This window comes from Pezoporus occidentalis, unplaced genomic scaffold (genome assembly GCF_034315485.1).
Source record: "Pezoporus occidentalis ecotype Australia unplaced genomic scaffold, CSIRO_AGI_Poc_V1 ctg813, whole genome shotgun sequence".
Lineage (NCBI taxonomy): Eukaryota > Metazoa > Chordata > Aves > Psittaciformes > Psittacidae > Pezoporus > Pezoporus occidentalis.
Genome location: NW_026916174.1, coordinates 1 through 13,994, shown reverse-complemented (window position 1 = coordinate 13,994; position 13,994 = coordinate 1). Strand labels below are relative to the sequence as shown.

Genomic DNA, 13,994 nt, shown 5'->3' with positions numbered 1-13,994 from the left:
CCTGGACGTCAGGCGCGCGGGCAGGGGCGGGGCCGCGCCGTGACGTCACCGCGCCGGGGAATAGAGGGGAGTGGGGAAAACGCCGCTCTTAAAGGGGCAACGTCCCGGTGTGGACCCCCCCCAAACACCCCAACCCCTTAAAAGGGCAACGGCAAAAGGGGGGGGTGTTGGGGTACAGGGGGGGTTTTGGGGTGCAGGGGGGTGGGGGAAGCGCCCCATAGGGTGCAATGGGGGTGTTGGGGTGCAGTGGGGGTCTATTTAGGGAGAGGAGGGGGTTGGGGTGCAGAGAAAGGGCCCCCCTCATCCATCACTTACCTTGGGGTGACCCTGAGTGCCGCTGGGGGTGCTGGGGGCTCCCCCTTATATAGGGGCTCCTATAGGGGGGGGCCCCCCCCTCATGTGACCTTCTCAGGTGACCTCTGCCCTTTCCGCAGCCCAAAATAGCCCCCAAAACCCTTCCCCCACCCCCCACAACCCCCCCCCTCATTGTGGGGTTGGGGGAGGGGAAACCCCCCCCAGTCCCATAGCCCCTCCCCCCACCAATATGGGGCTGGCTTTGTGCCCCTCCCCCCATATATGGGGCTCCCCCCCCCCAACCCCCCCCCTTTGTGGGGTGGGGGGAGGGGAAAACCCCCCCATAGCCCCTCCCCCCACTGATATGGAGCCGGGTTTGTGCCCCTCCCCCCCATATATGGGGCTCCCCCCCCCAACACCCCTCTTTATGGGGTGGGGGGAGGGGAAACCCCCCCCATAGCCCCTCCCCCCACCGATATGGGGCCGGGTTTGTGCCCCTCCCCCCCATATATGGGGCTCCCCCCTCTTTTTGGGGTGGGGGGAGGGGAAACCCCCCCATAGCCCCTCCCCCCACCGATATGGGGCTGGTTTTGTGCCCCTCCCCCCCATATATGGGGCTCCCCCCTCTTTTTTGGGTGGGGGGAGGGGAAAACCCCCCCATAGGCCCTCCCCCCACCGATATGGGGCTGGCTTTGTGCCCCTCCCCCCCGTATATGGGGCTCCCCCCCCCATTTTGGGGGTCCCCGTTGTCGCCATGGCAACGGGGGGGACGTGGCTCATTAATATTCATGACCCTCATGCATATGCAATGAGCCCCCCCTCCGTCGCCATAGCAACAACACCCCCCCTCCATCCCCTTATATGGCAACGCGCCCGCTGCGCCCGATCCCCATTGGCTCGCGGGCTCGGCCAATCAGGAGGCACGGCGCCGCGCATGCGCAGTCCCCGCCCCCAGCGTTGCCGTGGAGACGCGGCGGCCCTCGGGGGGCCCGCGCAGGTAAAGAGCGGGCTTTATGCTAATGTATGCTAATGAGGAGGGGAGGGGCTTGCCGGGAGGGGCACAGAGCGGGGAGGAAAAGGGGGGGGGAAGGGGGTTGTGGGCGGGAAGATGCAAATGAGGGGGTGGGGGGGTGGGAGGGGCCAGGCCTTTAGGCCACGCCCCCTTGCCCTTCATAAGACTGCTCTTCTTAAGGCCACGCCCCCTTTATGCTAATCACGTTGATCCCCTTTAAGCCACGCCCCTTCCCCTCCCATTCACCCCCCACCATAGGCCACGCCCCCTTTAAACCACGCCCCCTCCATCATGACTTTGAACCCTTTTAAGCCACGCCCCCTTTGTCCCGCCCAATCACATCCCTCCCCATTCAGGCCACGCCTCCTTAACACCACGCCCCATTTTGCTCCAATAACAGTCCTCCACTTTAAGCCACGCCCCCTCTGCTCTGCCCAATCACGTCCCGCTCCCTTTAGGCCACGCCCCCTTTCCCCTCCCAATCTACACCACCTGTAAGCCACACCCCTTTTACCCCGCCCAATCACGTCCCTCCCCCTTCAGGCCACGCCCCCTTTACCCTGCCCCATCGCATCCCTCGCCCTTTAGGCCACGCCCCTTTATGCTAATCACGTTCATCCCCTTTAAACCACGCCCCCTCCCATTCACCGCCCCTACGCCACGCCCCCTTTAAACCACGCCCCCTTCACCGCTATAACTTGTCCCGCCCAATCACGTTCCACCCCCTTCGCCCCGCCCAATCACGTCCCTCCCCCTTTAGGCCACGCCTCCTCTAGACCTATGCTCCCTTTACTGCAATACCTTTATTCCCCTTTAAGCCACGCCCCCTTTCCGCTATTCCCCACCCCTAGGCCACGCCCCCTTTGTCCCGCCCTATCACCTCCCTCTCCCTTTAAGCCACGCCCCCTTTACGCCAATCACATTGATCCCCTTTAAGCCACGCCCCCTCGCCCCTCCCATTCATTTACATCCCTCTCAGACCACGCCCCCCACATTTCCCTCCGCCCAATCACGTCCCTCTCCCTTTAGGCCACGCCTCCTTTGCGTCAATAACATTGATCCCCTTTAATCCACCTAGGCCACGCCTCCTTTGTCCCGTCCAATCACATCCCTCTCCCTTTAAGCCCCGCCTCCTTTCCCCCCTCCCATTCATTCCCGTAGGCCACGCCCCCTTTACCATTCACCATCACCCGTAAGCCACGCCCCGTTTGTCCCACCCAATCACCTCCCTCTCATTTAGGCCACGCCCCCTTTATGCCAATAACATTGATCCCCTTTAAGCCACGCCCCCTTCCCAACAATCCCATTGATCACCTTTAGGCCACGCCCCCTTCCCCATTGCTCCCTTTAAGCCACGGCCCCTTCCCATTGATCCCTTTAAGCCACGCCCCCTTCCCATTGCTCCCTTTAAACCACGCCCCCTTCCCATTGATCCCCTTTAAACCACGCCCCCTTCCTATTGATCCCTTTAAGCCACGCCCCCTTCCCATTGCTCCCTTTAAACCACGCCCCCCTCCCCATTGCTCACCTTTAAACCACGCCCCCTCCCCATTGATCCCTTTAAGCCACGCCCCCTTTCCATTGCTCCCCTTAAACCACGCCCCTCCCCATTGCTCCCTTTAAGCCCCGCCCCCTTCCCTTTGCTCCCTTTAAGCCACGCCCCTACCCATTGCTCCCTTTAAGCCACGCCCCTTCCCATTGCTCCCTTTAAGCCACGCCCCCCCCATTGCTCCCTTTAAACCACGCCCCTCCCCATTGATCCCTTTAAGCCACGCCCCCTCCCCATTGATCCCTTTAAGCCATGCCCCTTTCCCATTGCTCCCTTTAAGCCACGCCCCTTCCCATTGCTCCCTTTAAGCCACGCCCCCTTCCCATTGATCCCTTCAAACCACGCCCCCTTCCCATTGCTCCCTTTAAACCACGCCCCCTTCCCATTGCTCCCTTTAAACCACGCCCCCTCCCCATTGCTCCCCTTAAGCCCCGCCCCCTCTCCCCTCCCATTCATCCCTCTTCTCACCTCTCTGACCACTCCCCCTCTCCTTTCTCTCCGCCCAATCAGGCTCCGCCCCTCGGCCAGGCCACGCCCCCCCGCCCCGGGGTCTCCCATGGCCCCCCCCTGGCCCCCGCTGGCCCTGGGGCTCCTCTTCTTCCCGGGGCTCTTCCTGCTGGCCCGGGCGCTGCTGCGCAGGCGATGCCCAGAGCCACACGCGGTCATCCTGGCCGCCAGGTAACGGGGGGGAGATGGGGAGATGGGGGGAGATGTGGGGAGATGTGGGGAGAGATGGGGTGAGATAGGGGGGGAGATGGGGGGAGATGTGGGGGGAGATGTGGGGAGGGATGGGGGGAGATGGGGGGAGGGATGGGGGGAGATGTGGGGGGAGATGGGGGGAGGGATGGGGAGAGATGGGGGAGATTGGGGGGAGAGAGGAGGGAGATGTGGGGAGAGATGTGGGGAGATGGGGGGAGATGTGGGGAGAGATGTGGGGGGAGATGGGGAGAAAGGGGGGAGATGGGGGGGAGATGTGGGGGGAGATGGGGGGAGATGGGGGGTTAGATAGGGGGAGAGATGGGGGAGATGTGGGGGGAGATGTGGGGGGAGATGGGGGGTGAGATAGGGGGAGAGATGGGGGGAGATGTGGGGGGAGATGTGGGGGGAGATGGGGGGAGATGGGGACGGATGGGGGAGATGGGGGGGAGATGGGGGAGATGGGGGGAGAAATGGGGGGGGAGATGGGGAGAGATAGGGGGAGGGATGTGGGGTGAGATGTGGGGGGAGATGGGGGGAGATGTGGGGGAGTATGGGGGGAGATGGGGGAGAGATGTGGGGAGGGATGGGGAGAGATGGAGGAGAGATGGGGACTGAGATGGGGGAGATGTGGGGTGAGATGGGGGGAGATGTGGGGGGTAGGTGTGGGGTGAGATGGGGGAGAGATGGGGTGAGATGTGGGGATGGATGGGGAGAGATGTGGGGGAGATGTGGGGAGAGATGGGGGGAGATATGGGGGGAGATGTGGGTAGAAATGGGGGCAGGTGTGGGGTGAGCTATGGGGAGAGATGGGGGAGATTGGGGGGAGAGAGGGGGGAGATGTGGGGTGAGATGGGGGGACATGTGGGGAGAGATGGGGGGAGATGTGGGGAGAGATGGGGGGAGTATGGAGGGAGATGTGGGGAGGGATGGGGGGGAGATGTGGGGTGAGATATGGGGAGGGATGTGGGGGGAGATGGGGGGGAGATGGGGAAGGATGGGGGGAGATGTGGGGGGAGATGGGGGGAGATAGGGGAAGAGATGGGGAGGGATGTGGGGTGAGATATGGGGAGATGGGGGGAAGCTATGGGGAGATGGGGGGAGAGATGGGGGAGATGGGGGGAGATGGGGGGAGGGATGGCGAGAGATAAGGGGGAGATAGGGGGAGACGGGGGGAGATCTATGGGGAGATGGGGGGTGTATGGGGAGATAAAGGGATACGGGGATGGGGATGGGAAGTGGGGGGAGGGGAGGCCACGCAAGGAGAGCGGGGGCAGGGATTGACCTGGCTTGGGGCAATGGGGGTCAATGGGGGTCAATGGGGGGCAGTGGGGGTAATGGGGTCAATGGGGCTCCATGGGGCTCAGTGGGGCTCAATGGAATCAATGGGGCTCCATGGGGCTCAATGGGATCAATGGGGCTCAATGGGGCTCCATGGGGCTCAATGGGCTCAATGGGGATCAGTGGGGATCAGTGGGGCTCAATGGGATCAGTGGGGCTCAATGGGGCTCAATGGGGATCAATGGGGATCAATGGGGATCAATGGGGCTCAATGGGGCTCAATGGGATCAATGGGGCTCCATGGGGCTCAATGGGATCAATGGTGCTCAATGGGATCAATGGGGCTCAATGGGATCCATGGGGCTCAATGGGCTCAATGGGGTCAATGGGGCTCAATGGGGCTCCATGGGGCTCAATGGGATCAATGGGGATCAATGGGATCAATGGGGATCAATGGGGCTCAATGGGATCCATGGGGCTCAATGGGGCTCAGTGGGGCTCCATGGGGCTCAATGGGATCAATGGGGATCAATGGGATCAATGGGGCTCAATGGGGCTCAATGGGATCAATGGGCTCCATGGGGCTCCATGGGGCTCCATGGGGCTCAATGGGGCTCAATGGGATCAATGGGGCTCCATGGGGCTCAATGGGGCTCTATGGGGCTCAATGGGATCAATGGGGATCAATGGGGCTCAATGGGGCTCAATGGGCTCAATGGGGCTCCATGGGGCTCAATGGGGCTCTATGGGGCTCAATGGGATCAATGGGGCTCAATGGGGCTCCATGGCATCAATGGGGCTCAATGGGGATCAATGGGGCTCAATGGGATCAATGGGGCTCAGTGGGGCTCAATGGGATCAGTGGGGCTCCATGGGGCTCAATGGGGATCAATGGGGCTCCATGGGGCTCAATGGGGCTCAATGGGATCAATGGGGCTCTATGGGGCTCCATGGGGCTCAATGGGGCTCTATGGGGCTCAATGGGGCTCCATGGGGCTCTATGGGGCTCCATGGGGCTCAATGGGCTCAATGGGGCTCCATGGGGCTCAATGGGGCTCTATGGGGCTCAATGGGGCTCAATGGGGATCAGTGGGGATCAGTGGGGATCAGTGGGGCTCAATGGGGCTCAATGGGGCTCCATGGGGCTCAATGGGGATCAGTGGGGATCAGTGGGGCTCAATGGGGCTCAATGGGGCTCCATGGGGCTCCATGGGGCTCAATGGGGCTCTATGGGGCTCAATGGGGCTCTATGGGGCTCTATGGGGCTCAATGGGGCTCAATGGGGCTCTATGGGGCTCAATGGGATCAATGGGGCTCAATGGGGCTCCATGGCATCAATGGGGCTCAATGGGGATCAATGGGGCTCAATGGGATCAATGGGGCTCAGTGGGGCTCAATGGGATCAGTGGGGCTCCATGGGGCTCAATGGGGATCAATGGGGCTCCATGGGGCTCAATGGGGCTCAATGGGGATCAGTGGGGATCAGTGGGGATCAGTGGGGCTCAATGGGGCTCAATGGGGCTCAATGGGGCTCAATGGGGATCAGTGGGGATCAGTGGGGCTCAATGGGGCTCAATGGGGCTCTATGGGGCTCCATGGGGCTCAATGGGGCTCTATGGGGCTCACCCCCCAGGTTGGTCTCCTCGGTTCAGGCCGTGATGGCCTCCACGGCCGGGTTCATCATCGCCTCCTCCTGCCAGCACGTCATTGACGACGAGTGAGTGCCCCATAGCGACCCATAGGGACCCATAGAGACCCATAGGGACCCATAGAGACACATAGAGACCCATAGGGACCCATAGAGACCCATAGGGACCCATAGAGACCCATAGAGACCCATAGAGACCCATAGGGACCCATAGAGACCCATAGAGACCCATAGAGACCCATAGGGACCCATAGAGACCCATAGAGACCCATAGAGACACATAGGGACCCATAGAGACACATAGGGACCCATAGAGACACATAGAGACCCATAGGGACCCATAGCGACCCATAGAGACCCATAGGGACCCATAGCGACCCATAGCGCCCCATAGGGACCCATAGAGACAAATAGAGACCCATAGAGACACATAGGGACCCATAGAGACCCATAGAGACCCATAGAGACACAGAGACACGCCATAGGGACCCATAGAGACCCATAGAGACCCATAGGGACCCATAGGGACCCATAGAGACCCATAGAGACCCATAGAGACTCATAGAGACACAGAGACACGCCATAGGGACCCATAGGGACCCATAGAGACCCATAGCGCCCCATAGAGACCCACAGAGAACCATAGAGACCCATAGCGCCCCATAGAGACCCATAGCGACCCATAGAGACCCATAGAGACCCATAGCGACCCATAGAGACCCATAGAGACCCATAGAGACCCACAGAGACCCATAGGGACCTCATTGGGACCCATAGAGACCCATAGCACCCCATAGAGACCCATAGGGACCCATAGAGACCCATAGGGACCCCATAGGGACCCCATAGAGAACCCAGAGCACCCATGGGTGCCCCTCCCCCCCCATAAGTCGCGGGGGGGGGGAGGGGCAGCTTTGGCCGGGGCTGAGCCGGGATTAACCCAGGAGGGGGGGGAGGGGCGGGGGGGGGGAGGGGCGAGAGGGAGCTGTGGGGGGAGGGGCAGCAGGGCCCCATAGCGCCCACTCCACCCCATAGGGAACCCATTGCTCCCTATGGGGCAGCCCCATAGGGCCCCCATTGCTCTCTCTGGGTCTGCCCCATAGGACCCCCATAGCTCCCTATGGGTCGGCCCCATAGCTCCCTGTGTGTCTGCCCCATAGGACCCCCATAGCTCCCTGTGTCTCCGCCCCATAGCTCCCTATGTGTCCGCCCCATAGGACCCCCATTGCTCCCTATGGGTCTGCCCCATAGCTCCCTGTGTCTCCGCCCCATAGCTCTGTCTCCGCCCCATAGCTCCCTGTGTCTCCGCCCCACAGCTCCCTATAGGTCCGCCCCATAGGACCCCCATTGTTCTCTATGGGTCCGCCCCACAGCTCCCTATGGGTCTGGTCCACAGCTCCCTGTGTCTCCGCCCCACAGCTCCCTATGTGTCCACCCCATAGGACCCCCATTGCTCTCTATGGGTCAGCCCCACAGCTCCCTGTGTCTCTGCCCCATAGCTCTGGCTCTGCCCCATAGCTCCCTATGGGTCCACCCCATAGCTCTGTCTCCGCCCCACAGCTCCCTATGGGTCCGCCCCATAGCTTTGTCTCTGCCCCATAGCTTTGTCTCTGCCCCATAGCTCTGTCTCTGCCCCATAGCTCCCTATAGGTCCGCCCCATAGCTCCCTGTGTCTCTGCCCCATAGCTTTGTCTCCGCCCCATAGCTCCCTATGGTTCCGCCCCATAGCTTTGTCTCCGCCCCATAGCTCCCTATAGGTCCGCCCCATAGGACCCCCATTGTTCTCTATGGGTCCGCCCCATAGCTCCCTGTGTCTCTGCCCCATAACTCCCTGTGTCTCCGCCCCATAGCTCCCTATGGTTCCGCTCCATAGCTTTGTCTCTGCCCTAAAGCTCTGTCTCTGCCCCATAGCTCCCTATGGGTCCGCCCCATAACTTTGTCTCTGCCCCATTGTTCTCTATGGGTCCGCCCCATTGCTTTGTCTCTGCCCCATAGCTCTGTCTCCGCCCCATAGCTCCCTATGGGTCCGCCGCATAGCTCCCTGTGTCTCCGCCCCATAGCTCCCTGAGTCTCTGCCCCATAGCTCCCTATGGGTCCGCCCCATAGCTCTGTCTCCGCCCCATAGCTCCCTGTGTCTCTGCCCCATAGCTCCCTATGGGTCCGCCCCATAGGACCCCCATAGCTCCCTATGGGTCCGCCCCACATCTCCCTGTGTCTCTGCCCCATAGCTCCCTATGGGTCCGCCCCATAGTTCTCTATGGGTCCGCCCCACATCTCCCTGTGTCTCTGCCCCACAGCTCCCTGTGTCTCCGCCCCATAGCTCCCTGTGTCTCTGCCCCATAGCTCCCTATGGGTCCGCCCCATAGCTCTGTCTCCGCCCCATAGCTCCCTATAGGTCCGCCCCATAGGACCCCCATTGTTCTCTATGGGTCCGCCCCACATCTCCCTGTGTCTCCGCCCCACATCTCCCTGTGTGTCCGCCCCATAGCTCCCTATGGGTCCGCCCCATAGGACCCCCATTGTTCTCTATAGGTCCGCCCCATAGGACCCCCATTGTTCTCTATGGGTCCGCCCCACAGCTCCCTGTGTCTCTGCCCCATAGCTCCCTATGGGTCCGCCCCATAGCTCCCTATGTCTCTGCCCCATAGCTCCCTATGGGTCCACCCCATAGCTTTGTCTCCGCCCCATAGCTCCCTATGGGTCCGCCCCACAGCTCCCTGTGTCTCTGCCCCATAGCTCCCTATGGGTCCGCCTCATAGCTCCCTGTGTCTCTGCCCCATAGCTCCCTATGGGTCCGCCCCACAGCTCCCTGTGTCTCTGCCCCATAGCTCCCTATGGGTCCGCCCCATAGTTCTCTATGGGTCCGCCCCACAGCTCCCTGTGTCTCTGCCCCACAGCTCCCTGTGTCTCCGCCCCATAGCTCTCTATGGGTCCGCCCCATAGCTCCCTGTGTCTCTGCCCCATAGCTCCCTATGGGTCCGCCCCATAGCTCTGTCTCCGCCCCATAGCTCCCTATAGGTCCGCCCCATAGAACCCCCATTGTTCTCTATGGGTCCGCCCCACATCTCCCTGTGTCTCCGCCCCATAGCTCCCTGTCTCTGCCCCATAGCTCCCTATGGGTCCGCCCCACAGCTCCCTGTGTCTCTGCCCTATAGCTTTGTCTCTGCCCCATAGCTCTGTCTCTGCCCCATAGCTCCCTATAGGTCCGCCCCATAGGACCCCCTTAGCTCCCTATGTCTCTGCCCCACATCTCCCTGTGTCTCCGCCCCATAGCTCCCTATAGGTCTGCCCCATAGGACCCCCATTGTTCTCTATGGGTCCGCCCCACATCTCCCTGTGTCTCTGCCCCACAGCTCCCTATGTGTCCACCCCATAGGACCCCCATAGCTCCCTATGGGTCCGCCCCACATCTCCCTGTGTCTCCGCCCCATAGCTCCCTATAGGTCTGCCCCATAGGACCCCCATTGTTCTCTATGGGTCCGCCCCACATCTCCCTGTGTCCCCGCCCCATAGCTCCCTGTGTCTCTGCCCCATAGCTCCCTATGGGTCCGCCCCATAGGACCCCCATTGTTCTCTATGGGTCCGCCCCATAGGACCCCCATTGTTCTCTATGGGTCCGCCCCACATCTCCCTGTGTCTCCACCCCATAGCTCCCTATGGGTCCGCCCCATAGGACCCCCATTGTTCTCTATGGGTCCGCCCCATAGGACCCCCATTGTTCTCTATGTGTCCGCCCCATAGGACCCCCATTGTTCTCTATGGGTCTGCCCCATAGGACCCCCATTGTTCTCTATGGGTCCGCCCCATAGGACCCCCATTGTTCTCTATGGGTCCGCCCCACATCTCCCTGTGTCTCTGCCCCATTGTTCTCTATGGGTCCGCCCCATAGGACCCCCATTGTTCTTTATGTGTCCACCCCATAGGACCCCCATTGTTCTCTATGGGTCCGCCCCATAGGACCCCCATAGCTCCCTATGTGTCCACCCCATAGGACCCCCATTGTTCTCTATGGGTCCACCCCATAGGACCCCCATTGTTCTCTATGGGTCCGCCCCATAGGACCCCCATTGTTCTCTATAGGTCCGCCCCATAGGACCCCCATTGTTCTCTATAGGTCCGCCCCACATCTCCCTGTGTCTCTGCCCCACAGCTCCCTATGGGTCCGCCCCATAGGACCCCCATTGTTCTCTATGGGTCCGCCCCATAGCTCCCTGTGTCTCTGCCCCATAGCTCCCTGTCTCTGCCCCATAGCTCCCTATGGTTCCGCCCCATAGCTTTGTCTCTGCCCTAAAGCTCTGTCTCCGCCCCACAGCTCCCTGTGTCTCCGCCCCATAACTTTGTCTCTGCCCCACTGTTCTCTATGGGTCCGCCCCATTGCTTTGTCTCTGCTCCATAGCTCTGTCTCTGCCCCATAGCTCTCTATGGGTCCGCCCCACATCTCCCTGTGTCTCCGCCCCATAGCTCCCTATGGGTCCGCCTCATAGCTCCCTGTGTCTCCGCCCCATAGCTCCCTGAGTCTCTGCCCCATAGCTCCCTATGGGTCCGCCCCATAGCTCTGTCTCCGCCCCGTAGCTCCCTGTGTCTCTGCCCCATAGCTCCCTCTGGGTCCGCCCCATAGGACCCCCATAGCTCCCTATGGGTCCGCCCCACATCTCCCTGTGTCTCTGCCCCATAGCTCCCTATGGGTCCGCCCCATTGTTCTCTATGGGTCCGCCCCACATCTCCCTGTGTCTCTGCCCCATAGCTCCCTGTCTCCGCCCCACAGCTCCCTATGTGTCCACCCCATAGGACCCCCATTGTTCTCTATGGGTCCGCCCCATAGCTCCCTGTGTCTCTGCCCCATAGCTCCCTATGGGTCCGCCCCATAGCTCCCTGTGTCTCTGCCCCATAGCTCTGTCTCTGCCCCATAGCTCCTTATGGGTCCGCCCCATAGCTCCCTATGGGTCCGCCCCATAGCTCCCTGTGTCTCCGCCCCATAGCTCCCTGTGTCTCTGCCCCATAGCTCCCTGTGGGTCCGCCCCATAGGACCCCCATAGCTCCTTATGGGTCTGCCCCATAGCTCTGTCTCTGCCCCATAGCTCCCTGTGTCTCTGCCCCATAGCTCCCTATGGGTCCGCCCCATAGCTCTGTCTCCGCCCCGTAGCTCCCTGTGTCTCTGCCCCATAGCTCCCTATAGGTCCGCCCCACATCTCCCTGTGTCTCTGCCCCATAGCTCCCTGTCTCCGCCCCACAGCTCCCTATGTGTCCACCCCATAGGACCCCCATTGTTCTCTATGGGTCCGCCCCATAGCTCCCTGTGTCTCTGCCCCATAGCTCCCTATGGGTCCGCCCCATAGCTCCCTGTGTCTCTGCCCCATAGCTCTGTCTCTGCCCCATAGCTCCTTATGGGTCCGCCCCATAGCTCCCTATGGGTCCGCCCCATAGCTCCCTGTGTCTCCGCCCCATAGCTCCCTGTGTCTCTGCCCCATAGCTCCCTGTGGGTCCGCCCCATAGGACCCCCATAGCTCCTTATGGGTCTGCCCCATAGCTCTGTCTCTGCCCCATAGCTCCCTGTGTCTCTGCCCCATAGCTCCCTATGGGTCCGCCCCATAGCTCTGTCTCCGCCCCGTAGCTCCCTGTGTCTCTGCCCCATAGCTCCCTATAGGTCCGCCCCACATCTCCCTGTGTCTCTGCCCCACATCTCCCTGTGTCTCTGCCCCATAGCTCTGTCTCTGCCCCATAGCTCCCTGTGTCTCCGCCCCACAGCTCCCTATGGGTCCGCCCCATAGGACCCCCATTGTTCTCTATGGGTCCGCCCCATAGGACCCCCATAGCTCCCTATGGGTCCGCCCCACATCTCCCTGTGTCTCTGCCCCATAGCTCTGTCTCCGCCCCACAGCTCCCTATGTGTCCACCCCATAGGACCCCCATTGCTCTCTATGGGTCAGCCCCACAGCTCCCTGTGTCTCTGCCCCATAGCTCCGTGTCTCTGCCCCACAGCTCCCTGTGTCTCTGCCCCATAGCTCTGTCTCTGCCCCATAGCTCCCTGTGTCTCCGCCCCACAGCTCCCTATGTGTCCACCCCATAGGACCCCCATTGTTCTCTATAGGTCCGCTCCATAGGACCCCCATTGTTCTCTATGGGTCCGCCCCACATCTCCCTGTGTCTCTGCCCCATAGCTCCCTATGTGTCCACCCCATAGGACCCCCATAGCTCCCTGTGTCTCCACCCCATAGCTCCCTATGTGTCCACCCCATAGGACCCCCATTGTTCTCTATGGGTCCGCCCCACATCTCCCTGTGTCTCTGCCCCATAGCTCCCTATGGGTCCGCCCCATAGCTCCCTGTGTCTCTGCCCCATAGCTCCCGGTGTCTCCGCCCCATAGCTCCCTATGGGTCCGCCCCACATCTCCCTGTGTCTCTGCCCCATAGCTCCCTATGTGTCCGCCCCATAGGACCCCCATAGCTCCCTATGGGTCCGCCCCACATCTCCCTGTGTCTCTGCCCCATAGCTCCCTATAGGTCCGCCCCATAGGACCCCCATTGTTCTCTATGGGTCCGCCCCATAGGACCCCCATAGCTCCCTATGGGTCCGCCCCACATCTCTGTGTCCCCGCCCCCCCCAGGCACTGGCTGGCCGAGGCCTACCCCGCCTTCGCCGTGCCCTACTTCCTCTATGACGTCTACGCCATGTTCCTGTGCCACCGGCACCGCGCATGCGTCAAAGGTCACGAGACCGCCCCGGCCCCGCCCCCCCGCGCAGCCGCCGTCGCCTTCCTGCGCCGGGAGCCCCTCCTCGTCCTGCATCACGTGACCATGGTGCTCGTCTGCTTCCCCGTGGCCTGCGTGAGTTTGGGGGGGGGCGGGGCTATGGGGTGAGCTATGGGGCGGGGCTATGGGGCGGGATATGGGGTGCTATGGGGTGGGATATGGGGTGCTATGGGAGGGATATGGGGTGAGCTATGGGGCAGGATATGGGGTGCTATGGGGCGGGATATAGGGTGAGCTATGGGGTGGGATATGGGGTGGGATATGGGGTGCTATGGGGTGGGATATGGGGTGCGCTATGGGGTGGGATATGGGGTGCTATGGGGCGGCTATAGGGTGCTATGGGGCGGGATATAGGGTGAGCTATGGGGTGGGATATGGGGTGCGATATGGGGTGCTATGGGGTGTGATATGGGGTGCTATGGGGTGGGATATGGGGTGCTATGGGGCAGGATATGGGGTGCTATGGGGTGGGATATGGGGTGAGCTATGGGGCGGGGCTATGGGGCGGGATATGGGGTGGGATATGGGGTGCTATGGGGCAGGATATGGGGTGCTATGGGGTGGGATATGGGGTGCTATGGGGTGGGATATGGGGTGCGCTATGGGGTGCTATGGGGCGGCTATAGGGTGCTATGGGGCGGGATATGGGGTGCTATGGGGTGGGATATGGGGAGGATATGGGGGGGATATGGGGCGGCTATGGGGCAGGATATGGGGGGGATATGGGGCGGCTATAGGGTGCTATGGGGCGGGTCTATGGGGTGC

The 13,994-nt window shown here is 61.7% G+C and overlaps 1 protein-coding gene across 1 annotated transcript; it reads left to right on the top strand.

Moving 5' to 3' along the window:
* Window positions 1-1,155: 1,155 nt before the first annotated feature.
* Window positions 1,156-13,304, top strand: LOC134156082 (ceramide synthase-like; the record flags this gene model as incomplete). The annotated part of the gene is made up of 5 exons (XM_062603864.1): window positions 1,156-1,291; window positions 2,468-2,498; window positions 3,366-3,533; window positions 6,466-6,549; window positions 13,085-13,304. Coding segments are annotated over exons 1-5 (639 nt in total), but the record flags the coding sequence as incomplete, so codon positions are not given.
* Between the last annotated feature and the right edge of the window lie 690 nt (window positions 13,305-13,994).